Source organism: Pseudophryne corroboree, chromosome 4 (genome assembly GCF_028390025.1).
Source record: "Pseudophryne corroboree isolate aPseCor3 chromosome 4, aPseCor3.hap2, whole genome shotgun sequence".
NCBI classification, from domain to species: domain Eukaryota; kingdom Metazoa; phylum Chordata; class Amphibia; order Anura; family Myobatrachidae; genus Pseudophryne; species Pseudophryne corroboree.
In genome coordinates this window covers 198,277,977-198,295,858 of record NC_086447.1, presented here as the reverse complement: position 1 = coordinate 198,295,858, position 17,882 = coordinate 198,277,977, and the positions used below count along the sequence as shown (strand labels likewise).

Here is a 17,882-nt window from a genome sequence, read left to right as displayed (position 1 = left end):
TGGCACAGGAGGGGCATAGAGGGGAGGAGCCAGCGCACACACACACACTAAAGGTTTTTAAAGTGCCAGGCTCCAGTAGACCAGATCTATACCCCATGATACTAAAGTACAGTACCCCAGTATCCACTATGGACTACGATAAAAATATTTAATTCCTATTTTTTGTGTGGCATGAGTTGGACCCTTTCTTTATACTAGACTGCTTGATGATCACTGGATCCTAGGTTCTCGCCCACATTTTGGTCTTATATTCTGTCACCATAGTGTCTCTGCGAGTAGTCTCTCACTGGTTGCTTGAGGGGTGCTCCCTGCAAGGTATTTGAAAGGGTATCCGGACTCTAGGTCGACACCTATTGGTCAACATTGAGTAGATCGACACACGAAATAGGTCGACACAACCATTAGGTTGACATGGGAAAAGGTCGACATGAGTTTTTTTTTTTTTTTTTTTTTAAATCTTCATTTTTTTTTCTTCCACTTTTTTCGTACTTTACGATCTACGTGGACTACAATTGTGAACGGTTACCTGTGCCGAGAACAGCGGCAGCGGAGTGAGGCACCTTGCCTGAAGTATGGCTAGGGGACACAGTGCACTAATTGGGGTTCCCTGTCACTTTACAAAGAAAACGACACCAAAAAAAACACACTCATGTCGACCTTTTTCCACGGCGACCTTGTTTATGACGACCTAATGGTCGAGTCAACCTATTTCCTGTGTTGACCTAGTCACTGTCAACCAATAGGTGTCGACCTAATGTGTCGACCCTGAGTCCCATACCCATTAGAAAGTCGCCACTTCTAGTGGAACTTGCAACAGACACTTCCCAGTTTACATTAGGTAAATTAAGGTCTCCCATGGTTATGACCTCTCCTTTAAAAGCCATTCTAGTTATGTCTTACAATAGGTACCTGTCCAGTCCCTCTCCCTGGCCTGGTGATCTATATATCACCCCAGTGTGAATTTTGTCCTTGACCCCCATTTCTATGGTCCACCAAAGAGGCTCCCTTTTCTTTTTAATGTTGTGTAAAAGTAGTAGGGAGGAATCTGCCTTTATCAGGGCCCCCTTAGTATATTTCAAACTCCGTCAACTGCGCACTTTCTGACATGTATATTTTTAGTTCTATGAAATTTTGTTTGGGTAGATTTAATAAAGCTTCAAAAACAGACAAGTAGTGATGTTGTTCATATCGACCAATCGGATCAGATCCAGTCTATAAATGACTCTGGTTGCTATGGGCAACACCTCCATTGTTTTGAATTTTTTTTTTCTTTTTTGTAGAAAATGTAGTAAATCTACTCCATGGGGTTGGACTCATAGGTTGTCATTGTAGCCCTGCAGTGTGTTTGCTGTAAGCTTCTTCCATTTCCATCCATACTATTAGTTATAAAGTGTGCAACCATCACACAATCTAATAATAGGTAGCTGCTTTTATATTACATAGGCCTACTGCGCTAAATCCCACCTTTACTTTATAATCTCTGTTTCAGGAGAAGACAGGCGCGCCTGCAGAAAGAGTTAGCTGAAGCCGCTAAGGAACCCCTGTCGGTGGAACAGTGAGTATGATCACTTTCTGAGAAATGGTCCTCGGAACAACATATAGGGGTGTGTGTGTGTGTGTATAAATTGTTAGCGCTAGCAGCCAGCATATGGTGGCCAACGTAGCTATTCAGTTGTAGCTCCTTTTGGGCGCAGTCAGCACCGGCGCCAACATTTCAGCTCTCTCTCACCAGGGGTGGAGAGCTGAAATGCGTGAAAATTAACCCGGGACTTTTTGCATTGCGCCCAATAGTTTGCCTGTGTTTAGCTGCTTTTCACCCCGTGATCTCCCATCACTTTAGACAGGAGATTGGGCGTGCAGAACAACTGAATTCCCCCATAGAGTTTATTTATACAGCACAAGCACAATACCTACCTTACCTACACATAGCAGGTAAATGGCATCAGCTCTTTCCTATATTAGATAGGTTGCTAATTTGGATTGGAATTTGCTATTCCTGTGTACATTATGTTAATGTGATACTCCTATGCTGTCCAAGTACCAAAGCAGTGCATGCAGCAGCGGTGGGAAGCCATCTGCGAGTCTGTATTGAAGCCAGTACCTGCAGCAGTTTAATGGCAGTAGTTGGGCAATGCAGGAGCACCAGTGTGGCGGCTAATTACAGGCAGGAGGAAGTGCCGTTGAAGTGAAATACAGACGGCAGACATTTAGGAGCGAGAAGTTAAATGGTGTCTAGAGTCCTCCAATCCCGGTCAGCTTCCAGTACAATGGGCAGTTGTCCGCTATGTAGCTGCATCAGAGACCGTGTTCAGGCGCTCATCATCCATGGGGGAGGTGCTCCAGTGCCTGTCAGTGAGTAGTCAGCCCTACACAACAAGAGATTGGTACAGGGCTTGACGGCAATGTAAAACCACACCTAACCTACAGATTTCTGCCTCACTAAAGTGGAGATCTACTAAACCTTGTAAAGTGGGGAGAAATTAAGTGCTGGATGTACTAAAGTGAAAATGCTGTAAAACCCCTGTTTTCAGAGTTTTTACCACATTTTCGTATTTACTCACCTCCGCTGTGTAGGGTAATGCTTCTTCCGTAATGTGATGTGGAGAGGGTTCCATCACGGAACCCTCAGAGCACCTTCCCTTCTGCCGCTGGTCTGCGCATATGCAGGTGGACTTGTAGGTCATAGACCCAGAAGTCCAGCAGCCGCAGCACATCGCAAAGGACAGCTCTTATCGGGAGTACTGTCCTTTGCGATACGAAAAACATATATAATACAGATGCAGTATCAGTGCGATAAGTCGCGGGATGTACCGCAATCCTTTGGCATATCTCGCCCAAAGTACCAGCCAATCAGCTCCTAATGGTCATATTACAGGCTGTGTATAAAAAATTACAGGATCTGATTGTAGTTTATCTCTTTCCATTTTATCACTCTCCAATGCTTAGTACAAACTGCCATTAGTCATATACCCTTCAGATCAGCAAGTACGTAGAGCCAACAGGACAGTCGAAGTGGAACAAGGAAAGCTGCTAGTTTAGTATAATAAAGAGAAACTTTTGGAAATGTATACCATAATTTGTTGACTCAATGCCAGACGTTGCAACCTTTCATCGGCATTTAGCAACAACATATTGGGTGTAAAATCAAATATTCCCCTGAAAAAGCTGCAGCATGCCCTGTTTTGAAAAATAAGTTCCACCGAATACTCTCAAAATTTATCCCAGCTTAGTAACACTCTAGAACCAGAGATCTTATGCAGAACGAGCTCCTAATTTGGTTTTAAAACCCTAGAGACATTGGAGTGTATTGAAATATTTCTATACTGTAGTATAAACTATTATAATAGACAGTAAAGGTAGAAGGTTGTGTAGGGAATATTATCAAATGTAAGCTATTGCATTGTGTAATAAATGTAGTGAATAATAGATGATTTAGTGTAAGGAGTTTGTTAGAACTTTAGAGCGAGTTTGTAAAATGTGCGTAGCATGAACTGACCCTTTGCTTTGTGGAAAGTATGACCCAGTGGAGACGTCTACTGTTCGGTTCCAGTAAAATAAAAGTGAAACTATTTTGAACAATTCTATATTATTTGTAATCGAGCTGTTTTAGGATTATGTTCCATGAGGAGAACTTGCCTCTCTGGAAGAGGTGGGAATTGAGGAAGGTGTTTAAAAGAAAACCTTCACACATTCACCACACTGCACTGGGATGAATCTGTCAAGCTGTTAGTAACAATAGAGGGGGTGTGGGTCTCCACAGTAACATATCAGCTGAGTGTGGTCTTTAAATTGCATCATACTTGCCTACTCTCCTGCACGATTCAGGGGAGTCCCAATTTTTCAGGCAGTCCCCAGCACCCATGGAAGAGTGGCTGAATCTCATACACCCCACCCTCTTCCTAGATTTTACAGGGAATATTGATGCCATATAGAAGAGGGGGTGGGAATAAATAATGCAGATTTGCGTCATTTAGTCCTACCGCTTCCCGCGGATCTGCAGATCGCAGCATTTTGGGGGTAGGGCCTGGTGACGGGACAGTCAGGCCCTGCCCCACAAAAGTGGTAAGCTGCGTTTCATCTCTGGGGTTCTCCCGGAGAGCAGATTTAAAAATTAGGCAGCTATGAATTGCATTAGACACTTTACCGTATGGTGTGTTCTCTCCCCCCCCTCAGGGATGATGATATAGAGGTGTTAAATGATAATGCTGATCCTCCAGGGGACGCTGCAGTACCTACAGTTATTGGCCGACTTTCAAGGTGAGTGGGGAGACGCTGCATGTTTATTTTCTGTAGGGATTCCCTATAATACTTTGATACGCAAAGAGCATGAGAAGTTTGTCTTGTGTCCTGTGTATATTTAAAGAAGTATGTGTAATATGCTACAGTAGCTGCAGCTCATCATACACTATCCTCTAACTCTTTACAATCTATGTTTAAAATAGTTTGAATTGTCCATTTCTGCAGTGTGCAATTGTCTTGTTTTTCATGTTATTGAGCACTGGAAAAACTACTTCCATTGTCCATAAGATCCCATAGCTGTAGTAAATCCGCTAACTGAAAAGACAATAAACATTAGTATGCTTTTGTTTAATGTGAAATCCCTAGGTCTCAAAACAGTGAGCCCCATATTTCTGCTTCTGTTGTGTAGGGCATCACTGGGAAATGCTTGTGCTACGATAACATCTACTACATTTTGGCTTACTGTTGTAGAGAGCAATACCTAGGCATTTTAGGAAGGGGGTGGGTTCAATGAATGGGTAATTTTATTTTTGGTAACATATCCCCGATGCCTGTTCTACCTCCTATCTGAACTGTGGCAATCCCTGTTCTAGGACTGTAATACATTAGTAAGGCTCAAGGAAATATGACTTTAGTGTAGACCAGAGGTTCTCAAACTGTGTGCCGTGGCACTGTGCTTCGGGTTGGTGGTCAAGGACCAAATCAAATTATTTATGGTCAAAGTGATGGGCAAAACCAGTGCTAGTAGCTGCCAATTATAAAACGTGTCAAACAGTACACCAGGACATAACTGAAACGAAGGATAACAGGTAGGCACAATCTACTTTAATTTTTTTTTTTTTTTAAATATATCAATAAGAAACTTTTATCCTTGGGGAGCTGGGGAAAAAATGCTAATACTCTAGGGCGTGGAGATTCAAGAAAGTTTGAGAACCACTGTCCTAGACAGCAGTAGATTGTTATTACAGTCCTGCTTACTCTATCGTGATAATGTTTTAGTCTGCATATATCCTGTTACAAGACAGAGATTATTACAGCGCCTAAACTTTTTTTAAATATGAATTACATATTATGGGTTATTGTGGGGAAGGAAATGGTTTATCTAGGCAATGTGCGTTTCTTACCCTGTGTATACTATTTCCGGTTGCTTTTATTATGTTTTCTGTTTTGTGTTCCTAAGAACACTGAATACAGGGTTTTGTTTTTTGTTTTTTTGTTTTTTTAGCAATCCTTTAAAGTCTATAGTGTTCAGTGGCTTTTTTAAACTCCATTACTAGCTTATATCGCTTTCACATCGGGTTTAGCAGGTCGCACTCGGGACTTGTGCACAGGTCCTTTCCGGTTGTGACCTGCTTGAGACCCCTTACAAACTGGCAGCCCAGAGACTGCATATTGCCCTGTTGATGATGAAACTGCGTTACGTGCGGAGGCAATGCTTAGAGATCAGTTGATCTCCAAGTGCCACCTGCTCCGATACAGTGAACTGGTAGCGGGGCGCATCGACTCAGCAACCCGTTCACACTGCACTTCAACCCAGGTGGTACCCGTGTAAAACCCTGCTCTAATAGTGGGTTGAAATACCAGGTTACTCGACCTTGGTTTTTTTCCCTGGCCCCTTTTCACACTGCACAAAAACCCGGGCTGCTGCGCGTTCATGTGCCATAACCTGGGTTATTTTTGGCAGTGTGAAAGGGGTATTATTCTTTTTATCTTGGGTTATTCTTCAGATAGTGGCACAATATAACTTTGCTATGGTTCTATAAAGTAGTTTCAAAAAGTTTAAAAACAGTAACTATTAATGCACACAAAATGAATTATGATTTTGAAAAACACAGGTAATTTTGTTTTAGGAAGGTCACTTTCACAAAATGGCCAAATATATTGTAGCTGCTTGATTCTGGAAGTGGACATCAAAACTTCACAAGTGTGCTTGTTGCGTATTCAGTGCCACCTCCTCTAACTGCATGTGCATCCACTTACCCACCATACTAAATACATCTGCCTATATGACTGGCAGCCATTCCATGAATGCCACTTTCCCTTGTCTTGGCTTCTAGCTGAATGTTGTCCCTAGTGTGTTGCTTGTAGACTTTGTTATCCTCCTTGTTACTTTGGTGGCTGGATGTCTTAAGGTGTGGATGTTAATGATCACCTGGCTTACTCATGTGCTCCCTCTCCCTTTAGTAAGAGACTCTCTCAGCCCGCCGTAGGAGGCCTCCTGGATTCTATCACTAATATTTTCGGGTAGGTCTATACCTTCCTATATTGCTATTCCACAGTTCTGGAATTATCTGTACGTGGTTGTTTAGTATTTGGTACTGGATTATGTGGATCCATAACTGAATGGTACACTGTTGTTTTTGGATAGTTTACATAGTGTATTTCTTATACTTTTATTGGTAGCTAGGATGAGTAGGTGTCTATCTAGACTGCTGTTTAGTCATCTGTGTAGTGTTTTGTATTCATTGTTTCAGCACTTTTATTTACATCCATCCAGGCATACTCTTTGCTGAACAGCAGCACTGCTAACTGAATGAATCTGGTAGACACATCTGAACCATATTGTACTCATTTATTAAAGGTGCAATATATCTTCTAAGGTGAACGTTCCTATATGTAATTTGTTTCTTTTAAGTAAACACAATAACATTATTGCAGATGGTTTTCTATGAAGCTATAATGACCACCAGCAGGAGTGCTGCTGTGCCCTGTTATGGAACTGGTACATGTTACAATTTTAATTCCATTTTAATTTTTCCTTCGAAACGGATCTGAACAAAATCTAAAATCATATTGATTTCACCTTGCTTTCTGTGCATTATGCTATTACATGATACACAAAAATAGAGAGGTGAGCGAATGGTCATTGTGTGTTTTTTGTGTGAACAGATTGATACCTCTGCTTAAATGGACAACGTCAAATATCACGGGATAAATTGATCTTTGATAATTCGATTGATTGAAGTTTCAGGGGCTAAATGCCTTATTCACAAACAGTCTATAAAGCAGATGTCGATGTTGGCCATTTTTTTTTAAAGTTTAAAGTCAGTCGGCTTTTGTCAGTTCCATTCAAAATCGACAGCAAATAACACCTAAAAAAACTGTCAAAAATCGACTGCCACTTCCTGCTGATTTTCTATTGGACCAAACAAAACATACCAAAATACCAGAAATAGGTACTCGTCTGTGTCCAGGGCGCTATAAATGGTAAAAAAGAATCTAGGTGCAGTTCAATACATGTGAATGTAAATAATACAATACAAGATGTATAGTAATATGAAAATTCTCTACACCAAGTAAAGATACGTTAATGTTTTTGAATTTACTTGATATAGTGTGAGTGGGGTACACTCCCTTTTCTGGATTATCGCTATAAGACTTTAATACTGTATGTGATGTGAAGTGAAACTGCACTACACATGTGTTGTTGCTTTTGTCTCTTTTTGCACGAGCCTTGGTGAACCAGCACTATAAAGAATCTCAAGACTTCAACTGGAACATCCATAGAACTATTCATTAGATTGACCATAGAGGAAAATTTACCATCTGGGCCCATTTTAAAAGGGATGTATTATTTCTCCTACGTCCTAGAGGATGCTGGGGGCACTTCATAGACCATGGGGTATAGACGGGATCCGCAGGAGACATGGGCACACTCGAACACTTTTTACTGGGTGTGAACTGGCTCCTCCCTCTATGCCCCTCCTCCAGACCTCAGTTAGATTCTGTGCCCAGAGAGACTGGACACTAACAGGGGAGCTCTCCTGAGTTTCTCTGAAAAAGACTTAATTAGGTTTTTTATTTTCAGGGAGACCTGCTGGCAACAGGCTCCCTGCTTCGTGGGACTGAGGGGAGAGAAGCAGACCTACTTCTAATGAGTTAAAGGCTCTGCTTCTATGGCTACTGGACACCATTAGCCCCAGAGGGTCTGATCGCTAGCCGTGCTAGATGCTCGTTCCCGTAGCCGCGCCGTCAACCCCCCTTGCAGAGCCAGAAGAAAGAAGCCGGGTGAGTATTCAGAAGAGAAGAAGACTTCAGAGACGGCAGACGCTGACTGAGGTACCGCGCGGTACCCGCCGCGTGCCAGGCTCACACACACACAAGCGGCACTGTTGGGTGCAGGGTGCAGGGCGCGCGGGGGGGGGGGGGGGGGGGGCGGCGGGCACCCTGAGCAGCTGGAAACCTCAGATCAGACACTGGCAAAGACAGAGGGTGCCTAGGCACAGATTATACCCCCCGCCAGTATAAATATATTTAAAAAAAAGCAGGACTGAAGCGCGCCATTGAGGGGGCGTGGCTTAGCCCTCATAGCTCTAACCAGCGCCATTTCTCTCTCTACAGAGCTGCAGAGACGCTGAGCCTTCCTCCTCCACTGTAACAAGTAACGGGAAAAACGGGGGCACAGTTTATTTGGTGCTTATTATTGTGAGATAAGAGAAGCGCTGACATATCTGGGGCTGTGTACTGCACACTTCAGATCACAGTTAGTGGCTGGGGTGTGAGCTGGCAAACTCCCTTTGTGTCTCCCTGACAGGCTTGGTGTGGGTCTGTTCCATATAGCCCAGTGTGTTTGGTGGTGTCGGTGCACGTGTGTCGGCATGTCTGAGGCTGAATGCTCTTCCCAGGAGGAGGTTGGTGTGGAGACAGTACAGGCTGTGGGAGTGACCCCGTCGGCACCGCCGACTCCGGATTGGGTGAATATGTTGAGTGTTTTGAATGCTAATGTGGCTGTGTTAAATAAGAGGTTTGATAAATCTGAGTCACAGCACCGAGCATGGAGAAGGTCCAAGGAGGATGCATTGTCACAAAACCCTTCGGGGTCACAGAAACGTTCGTTGGCCCAGTTAGTGGACACAGATACCGACACAGATTCTGATTCCTGTGTCGACTATAATGATACCAGATTAAATCCTAAACTGGCTAAAAATATTTAGTACATGATTGTGGCGATTAAGGACGTGTTAAATATCACGGAGGACCCTGAGGTTCCTGATACAAACCTGAGGTAACTTTCCCTCCCTCTCATGAACTGAATGCTCTTTTTGAAAAGGCTTGGGAAAATCCTGACAAAAAGTTTTTGATTTCCAAGAGAATTCTGCTGACATATCCATCCCTCAGGGGACAGGAAAATGTGGGAGTCAACCCCCTCTGTGGATAAGGCCTTATCCCGGCGGTCCAAGAAGGTGGCCCTTCCGAGTCCGGACTCAGCAGCCCTGAAGGATCCTACGGATCGTCGACAGGTAAGCACATTGAAATCGATCTATATCGCTACGGGTACACTGCTCAGACCTACCGTGGCGTCGGCATGGGTGAGTAGTGCTATTGAAAAATGGGCGGATAATTTATCCTCTGAAATTGATACCCTGGACAGGGATAGCATTCTCGTAACTTTAAGTTACATAAGGGATGCTGCAGGGTATCTGAAAGACGCTGCAAGGGATATTGGCATTTTGGGATCGAAGGCCAATGCAATGTCAGTATCGGCTAGGAGGGCATTGTGGATTCGTCAATGGAATGCTGATGCTGATTCGAAGAAAAATATGGAGACTCTGCCGTATAAAGGTGGTGTCTTGTTTGGTGACGGCCTCGCGGACCTGGTATCTATGGCTACTGCGGGCGAGTCATTGTTTCTACCTTATGTCCCTGCACAGCAGAAGAAAATGCCTCACTATCAGATGCAGTCCTTTCGGCCCAATAAGTACAAAAGAGGGCGAGGGGGCTCCTTCCTTGTTACGGCGATACTCATTGTCCCAGAATGGCCGAAGAGAGCCAGGTATCCGGATCTTCAGGAGTTGCTCATAGGAGATCCGTGGTCTATTCCTCTACGAGAGGACCTGTTACAGCAAGGTCCGTGCGTGTTCCAGTACTTACCGCGGCTGCGTTTGACGGTATGGCGGTTGAACGCCGTATTCTAGCCCGGAAGGGGATTCCCAGTGAAGTTATCCCCACTCTGCTTCAAGCTAGAAAGGAAGTAACGGCGAAGCATTACCACCGTATTTGGAGAAAATATGTGTCTTGGTGTGAATCCAAGAAGGCTCCTACGGAGGAATTTCAGCTGGGGCGTTTTCTCCATTTTCTACAAGCTGGTGTGGATGCGGGCCTTAAGCTGGGCTCCATTAAGGTGCAAATTTCTTTCAAAAGGAATTGGCTTCCCTCCCGGAGGGAATATTCTTTCAAAAGGAATTGGCTTCCCTCCTTGAGCTTCAGACTTTCGTAAAAGGGGGTGCTGCATATCCAGCCTCCATTTGTGGCTCCGTGGGATCTCAACGTGGTGTTGAGGTTCCTGCAATCTTCTTGGTTTGAACCTTTACGGAAGGTTGAGTTAAAATTCCTCACTTGGAAAATGGTCATGTTGCTGGCCTTGGCATCTGCAAGGCGGGTATCTGAGTTGGCGGCCTTGTCTCACAAGAGCCCTTATTTAATCTTCCATGAAGATAGAGCGGAGTTGAGAACTCGGCAGCAGTTTCTGCCAAAGGTGGTTTCAGCTTTTCACATGAACCAGCCTATTGTGGTGCCAGTGGCTACTGGCGCTCTCGTGGACTCAGAGTCTCTGGATGTGGTCAGGGCTTTGAAAATCTATGTAGCCAGAACGGCTCAGATTAGGGAAACGGAGGCTCTGTTTGTCCTATATGCTCCCAATAAGATTGGGACGCCTGCTTCCAAGCAGACTATTGCGGGTTGGATCTGTAATGCGATTCAACAGGCTCATTCTACGGCTGGATTGTCGTTATCGAAATTGGTTAAGGCCCATTCTACCAGGAAGGTGGGCTCATCTTGGGCGGCTGCCCGTGGGGTCTCGGCGTTACAGCTTTGCCGTGCGGCTACTTGGTCGGGACCTCTTGTTTGGTCAATCGGTGCTGCAGAGTCATCCGCACTCTCCCGCCCGATCTGAAGCTTTGGTATGATCCCCATGGTCTATGAAGTGTCCCCAGCATCCTCTAGGACGTAGGAGAAAATATGATTTTAATACCTACCAGTAAATCCTTTTCTCTTCGGGGGCCATACAAAAATTCTCAACTTAAAAAATTACCCTGCCCCCCAGTAGGTCTGCCCCTTAGAGGTACTGTGTGTGCGCGCCCAAAAAAATGGGTGTGGCCAGTTAAAATGGGACGTGATACACATATGCCCCCAATAGTGCGGTGCCAGATCCACAATTGCCCCCACAGTGCCAGGTATACAAATGCCCCTCACAGTGCCAGGTATACAAATGCCCCTCACAGTGCCAGGTATCAGGGACGTGCAGTCAGGGGAGGCAGTGCCTCCCCTGTCATTAATGATTAAAATAATATAAAGAAGATACTTATGACACACATTCTGTGTCATAAGTATCTCCTTTATATTAATGTAATCATTATCCCTTTCTAAATAGGGTTGGGAGGCACCGATCGTGGTGCCTCCCGGTCAGACAGGGAAAGGTATGGGGAGCGGGGGGCGGTAGCGGGCGGGGCCTAGCAATGGGCATTAAAAGCCCATTGAAATAACATAGGAAAGCGGCACCATTAGAGGTGCCGCTTTCATACAGGGACGTGCTTTCAACCTATGAAAGCACGTCCCTGTCAGTGAGGCCACAGTGATTGGCCAGCGGATCTGTCACTGGATCCGCTGTCAATCACTGTGTGGGCGTGGCGGAGAAGATGCGGGTGTCGGCGGAGGTGCGGTCGGCGGAGGTGCGGGCGGCGGCGATGCAGAGTTTGGCAGCGGAACGGTAACGCATTTAAAAAATGGCGCCTCCGTGTCATTTTTTAAACTGAAGATGGCCGCCGTGAGCCAATCACGGCTCGCCGCGTCATCGCTCCGCCCCCTCTGGCTGACTTTTATATAAGTCAGCGCGAGGGAGCGGCTGTCAGTCCGACGGCGGAGGAGGAGCGGAGAAGAGCTCCTGAAGGCTGAAGACACCGGAAGTCCTGGATGGGCGGCGGCTTTGCAAAAGAGCTTAGCAGCCGCCGCCCACCAGGTGAAGACGCTGGAAGTCCTGGGGTAGGCGACGGCCATGCAAAAGAGCTTAATGGCCGCCACCTCCCAGGTGAAGACGCCGGAGGAAGACGCTGTAAGCCCTGGGGAGGTGGCCCCCCCAGGTGAAGACGCCGGAAGCCCTGAGGAGGCGGCGGCCATGCAAAAGTGCTTAAAGGCTGCCGCCCCCAGGTGAAGACCCTGTGTAATAAACTTTTTTTTTTTTTTTTAAGACTGTGTGGTTGTTTTTATTTTAATATTTTCTTTACAGGTGGACAACAGGTGCCAGCAGGCCATTTGTGTCCGGGCATGCTGGCACTTGTGGTTCTCCAAGTGCCAGCATGCTGGGGCAGGCTTGCTGGGACCTGTAGGCCACCTGTAAAGAACAATATTACTATTCTTTGTAGGTGGACTACAGGTGCCAGCGGGCCATTTGTGTCCAGGCATGCTGGCACTTGTGGTACTCCAAGTGCCAGCATGCTGGGGCAAGCTTGCTGGGACCTGTAGGCCACCTGTAAAGAACAATACTAACAATGAACCCCGCACCCACCGCCACCAGGGGTGCGGGGCATAGCACTGGGCTATCAGCCCAGTGCTGGTTATTGCTCGGGAGGGGGACCCCATTTTACATTTTTGGGGTCCCCACTTCTGAGGAATACCAGCCCTGGGCTGACTAGTTTGGGGGGGTCAGATTAATGCTATGGCAGGGGGACCCCATACCGAGAGTCTCCCCTGCTATGGCATTACCCCCCCCCCCCCCGGCTAGTTCTGCCTGGTGCTGGTTTCACCACTGAAGGGGGGGGCTACACCTTTTTTTTTTTCAAGCTATTGCGTGTGGGGGGATGGGGATTGTTAGCTACTTGTGCCTCCCCAGCCACTGACCTCACCGCACGCCACTGCCAGGTATACAAATGCCCCTCACAGTGCCAGGTATACAGATGCCCCCACAGTGCCAGGTATACAAATGCCCCCACAGTGCCAGGTATACAAATGCCCCTCACAGTGCCAGGTATACAAATGCCCCTCACAGTGCCAGGTATACAAATGTCCCCACAGTGCCAGGTATACAAATGTCCCCACAGTGCCAGCTATACAGATGCCCTCCCCTCTCCCCTCCGTGCTGCTTACCGTGGGACACGGAGGAGAGCGCGGCTGTCGTGTGGGAGCGGCGGCGTGTAGTACTTCAAACCAGCCGCCGGTTCGAGAGCCAATCAGAGCTCGCGGACCGGCAGCCGCGGCTCCTGATTGGCTGCCGGTCCGCGAGCTCTGATTGGCTCACGGACCGGCGGCTGGTTTGAAGTACTACACGCCGCCGCTCCCACTCGACAGCCGCGCTCTTCTCCGTCTCCCTGTTCTGACAGCTGAGACACGCTGCCGCCGGACTGAGCGGCAGCGTGTCTCACTGACATAAGCTGGTGGGCCGGACCAAACGGAGGTTCCCCACCCCTGCCGTAGAGGATGCTGGGCGCCCGTCCCTGTGCGGACTTTTTCTACAGTAGTGGTTGTAGGTTTTGGTTGTGTTACACTATGGTTGTGTTTGGTTATAATCAGCCTGTTGCTGGTTTTTTGTTCATGCTGTTGACTGGGTTTACTTACAAATGCCATGTTGTACGGCGTGTTTGTGGTGTGAGCTGGTCTGTATCTCACCCTTAGTTTTAAAAATAATAAAAATCTTTTCCTCGAAATGTCCATCTCCCTGGGCACAGTTCCTATAACTGAGGTCTGGGGGAGGGGCATAGAGGGAGGAGCCAGTTCACACCCAGTAAAAAGTCTTAGAGTGTGCTCATGTCTCCTGCGGATCCCGTCTATACCCCATGGTCTATGAAGTGTCCCCAGCATCCTCTACGGACTAAGAGAAAAGGATTTACCGGTAGGTATTAAAATCCTATTTTTCATTCACTTGTATTGAATTGCACCTAGATTCTTTTTTACCATTTATAGCGCCCTGGACACAGACGAGTACCTATTTCTGGTATTTTGGTTAATTTAAGTATATGTGGTGACATTTATTTGGGTACTTGTAGTGTACGGGCAGCTTTGTGCAAAGTAGAGGAGCCCTCCAACTTTCCTAATTCTGGTTTGTGTACAGCTATGATGGTGGTGCGCATGCGCCAGACAGGTCCTACATTGTGAGACCATTGGAGGGGGGAGTCCAATGACGCAACAGCGATGTGCACTGCTTCCATCTCTGATTAAGGCCCATACTTCCTACAGCCGTAGTGAACCACATGCCTGGCTCCCTTTTTATTAGAGATGTGCGCAGATCATCAAGTGTTTCTTGTTTTCTTTAAAAACTGCTAAAATCGTGTAATCAGGACCTGTTTTTGTTACTACAATACAGGAAAACCAACAAAAGGCCACACCGGCGCTGTATTAAGCTGCTGTTCAAAGGAGTGTGTTAATTTCCTAATAAATAGAAATGGCAATGAAGAAAGGAGAACATACTGTGTAATGATGAATGTTTCCAACTGCACTGGACTGTTGGTGAATGAAAAATAAGTAATCCTAATATAAAATCACTGGTTAAAACACAATCTTGAGTAGCACATGTGGTGACAGGCATTAAAACAATCAATTAAGTGCAAATGGCCATGAGGTAGTATACAAAGTCCCAATAGACAGAACTAGTTAGAAATAATTGTTAATCAGGGAGCTCCAATCCCAATTGACAATTCAGTGGATGGGTCTGATAAGGCCCTTGTACTGTAAGCACAGTTACTGGATGTCAATCATAGAGTATATAGCAGACAACTCCAGTATAATTCTCAGTAAGGAGGGAAACGTAACAATTATTTCTAACTAGACCGGTCTATAGGGACTTTGTATACTACCTCATGGCCATTTGCGGTCTATAGGGACTTTCTATACTACCTCATTATTTGATTGTGTTTTAGTATTTGTTACCACATGTGCTACCCAAGTTTGTGTTTTAACCAGTGATTTTTATAATAGATTACTTGTTTTTCATTCAACAACACACATTGTGCATCACCTACCGTTCAATGTGCAGTTGCATTGTTTTCAAAACTTTTATTTAAAACAGAATTACATTGAAACAATAGATGCATTTGCATTCATCACCTGCCTTTGTTCTAAACGCTTTATGGAAACAATACAGGGAGGAATCTAGATTTTTAAATGCTTAAGTTTACAATATTTAAATTAGGTTTATACCTGCATAGCTGCCCTAATTAGGAAGATGGTTTCTTCCATGGATAAATATAACGGTTATGCTGCTCTTCCTATTGTACGATAAGAGCCAGTTCTTGGCCCACTACAAACTATTTATAACTGTTGATACAGATTGATGATGAAGGTAAGTGTGTGTGTATCGGAAGGGTCCGTCATCTGACTATGCATTATTTATTACTTTTATACAATGTGCTGCTGAGATTCACAATAGGCTGTACTTCTGATTCCACATATAAGAGGTGATTGTAATTGGTTTAACCTATTCTAAGACTTGTTGGCTGTTTGATATATTCATGTGTTCTTATTTTTTATTGTGAAGTCCTGTTCAGATTATGCATTGAAATGGTCCTAACATTAAAAACAAAGCCAATCTATGAAGGATAAACATTATACTACACAGAGTCTGATGCAGAGTTAAACATAAGCCCGTTTGTGTAGTGTGTGTGTGTGTGATTTCTGCAGCGGGGTACACTGGTATTCCACAGGGAATAACATTGGGGTGTAGAGTTGGATCTTGATCCGAGGCACCAACAGGATAAAAACGTTGACCGTTCCCAGGATACACTGCACCACCTCCTCTATATAACCCCTCCTACGTACACAGGAGCCCAGTTTTAAAGTTGGTGCCTGCAGTGCAGGTCACTAACAGAGGGAGCTGCCTGGGGCAGCTCTGAAGACTTTGAAAAATGAAGAAGTCTACATCTCAGCCCTCTGGGGCTAAGGGGTCCTCTAAGCGTGTGATTTCCTCCTCTAAATCCACTCATGTTTCAGATACTTCTTCTGATGAAGATGGGGCCTATACTGATCCGACTGATTCTGACTCAGCGGACTCTGATGGGGAGCATGTACCTCAGGATGATGTCCCTGGAACCTATCAAAATGGTTCTCCAGATTGATGATGAAGCTGATCCCACTACTGCATCAAAAAAGCCTGATAAATTCAAGCGTCAGAAGGTGGCAAAGGTAGTTTTTCCTCACTCTGACATTTGTAATTGACATACGTCAAGAGGCTTGGGTTTCCCCAGGAAAGAAGTTTGCCCTATCCAAGAAGATGTTGGGAAACTCCACTGCCGGTCGACTCGCATGTCGCACGGATCGTGGTTTCCTCTTCTCTGCCTGTCACCACTGTCACTTCCCTGAAGGAGCCGACAGATAAGCGTGTGGAGGGATGCCTGAAGTGTATTTATTCCCTAACTGGGGCAATTCACAGGCCCTCTATTGCGGCCTCCTGGGCTGCAAAAGCTATTGATGCGTGGGTCCAGGTACTGGTGGAAGAGCTACCTCAGGATATTTCTGACATTGCCAAACAGTGTCTGTCTCATATATTCCCACCGCCTCCCATTATATTGAAGAGGCGTCCTCTGAGGCAGGTATTCTGGCGTCCAATGCGTCCACTACGTCTATTTTGGCTCGCTGGATTCTATGGTTGTGGTCCTGGAAGGTGGACCTAGATTCTAAGAAGACTCTGGAGGTGCTCCCTTTTAAGGGAGACATCCTTTTTGGAGACTATCTTAATAAGATCGTGACTGACTTAGCCTATGCTAAGGGTGTGTACACATGGTGAGATCCTTGCTATGCCCGATTTTCACTTGCGATTTCCTTTGAACTCCCCGGAGCCCAGATAGCACAGATTTTGACTAACTTTTCTTGAGATATGGATTATGTGTGCTTACGATTTTGGCTTATGTGAGATGTAATTGACATGTGAGATGAACTAGATAGTACGCCGATCTAGCAAGGATTGACTTGCCTGCACAGTCTATCTTTTCTTGCGATGCCGACCTGGCGGGACCGCGCATCGGGATCGAATCGGGATCGCAAGGTGACTTTCACCTTGCGATCTGCACTAACTTTTCTTGCGATTTTGACTATATAGTCAAAATCGAAAGAAAATATCTCACCGTGTGTACACACCCTAAGACTGCGTGCCTTCCTAATGCTTCTGCTCGAAAAGCTAAAAGTACTACTTTTCGTTCCTTTCGGACCTCTGGTAAATCAAAGGGCCAGGGGTACTCGAGCAAGCCTCGTACTTCCAAGACCGGTAAGCCCAAATCTAAACAATCCTGGGGTGCCCGTCAGCCTGCTTCCAAACAGGACAAGCCTGCAGCATGACTGGTCGGGCCTCCCCCTGGGGGACCCCAGGGTGGGAGGCCGACTCCTGCAGTTCACCCAGGTCTGGTTAAGGACCACTTCAGACACGTGGGTGCAGGAGGTTGTCTCTCAGTACACGGTCTCTTTCAAGAGCCGTCCCCCCTCGCCAGTTCTGGGCAACGGTCATCCCATCGGACCCGTTGAAGGCACAAGCTCTACACTTGGTTGTCCAATCCCTCCTGGAGACAGGAGTGGTGGTGCCGGTGCCTATCTCCCAAACAGGGAAGGGCTACTACTCGACCCTGTTTCTAGTACCGAAACCCAATGGGTCTTTTCGGCCTATTCTCAACCTCAAGTCACTGAACAAGTTTGTGAGAGTTTCCAAGTTCCGTATGGAAACACTGCGCTCC

At 45.9% G+C, this 17,882-nt stretch overlaps 1 protein-coding gene across 5 annotated transcripts in view; it reads left to right on the top strand.

The window, feature by feature from the left end:
* Window positions 1-17,882, top strand: part of ATG16L1 (autophagy related 16 like 1) — a 211,471-nt gene that overhangs the window by 69,042 nt on the left and 124,547 nt on the right. For 3 of the 5 annotated variants that reach the window (XR_010175862.1, XM_063915718.1, XM_063915719.1), the window contains exons 7-9: window positions 1,490-1,555; window positions 4,174-4,257; window positions 6,424-6,483. Coding sequence is in view for 4 of the 5 variants with exons in the window: in XM_063915718.1 (XP_063771788.1) it covers window positions 1,490-1,555; window positions 4,174-4,257; window positions 6,424-6,483 (210 nt within the window). In the remaining variant the exon portion in view is untranslated. The remainder of the gene's footprint in view (window positions 1-1,489; window positions 1,556-4,173; window positions 4,258-6,423; window positions 6,484-17,882) is intronic. The other 2 variants (XM_063915721.1, XM_063915720.1) reach the window with 1 other exon arrangement.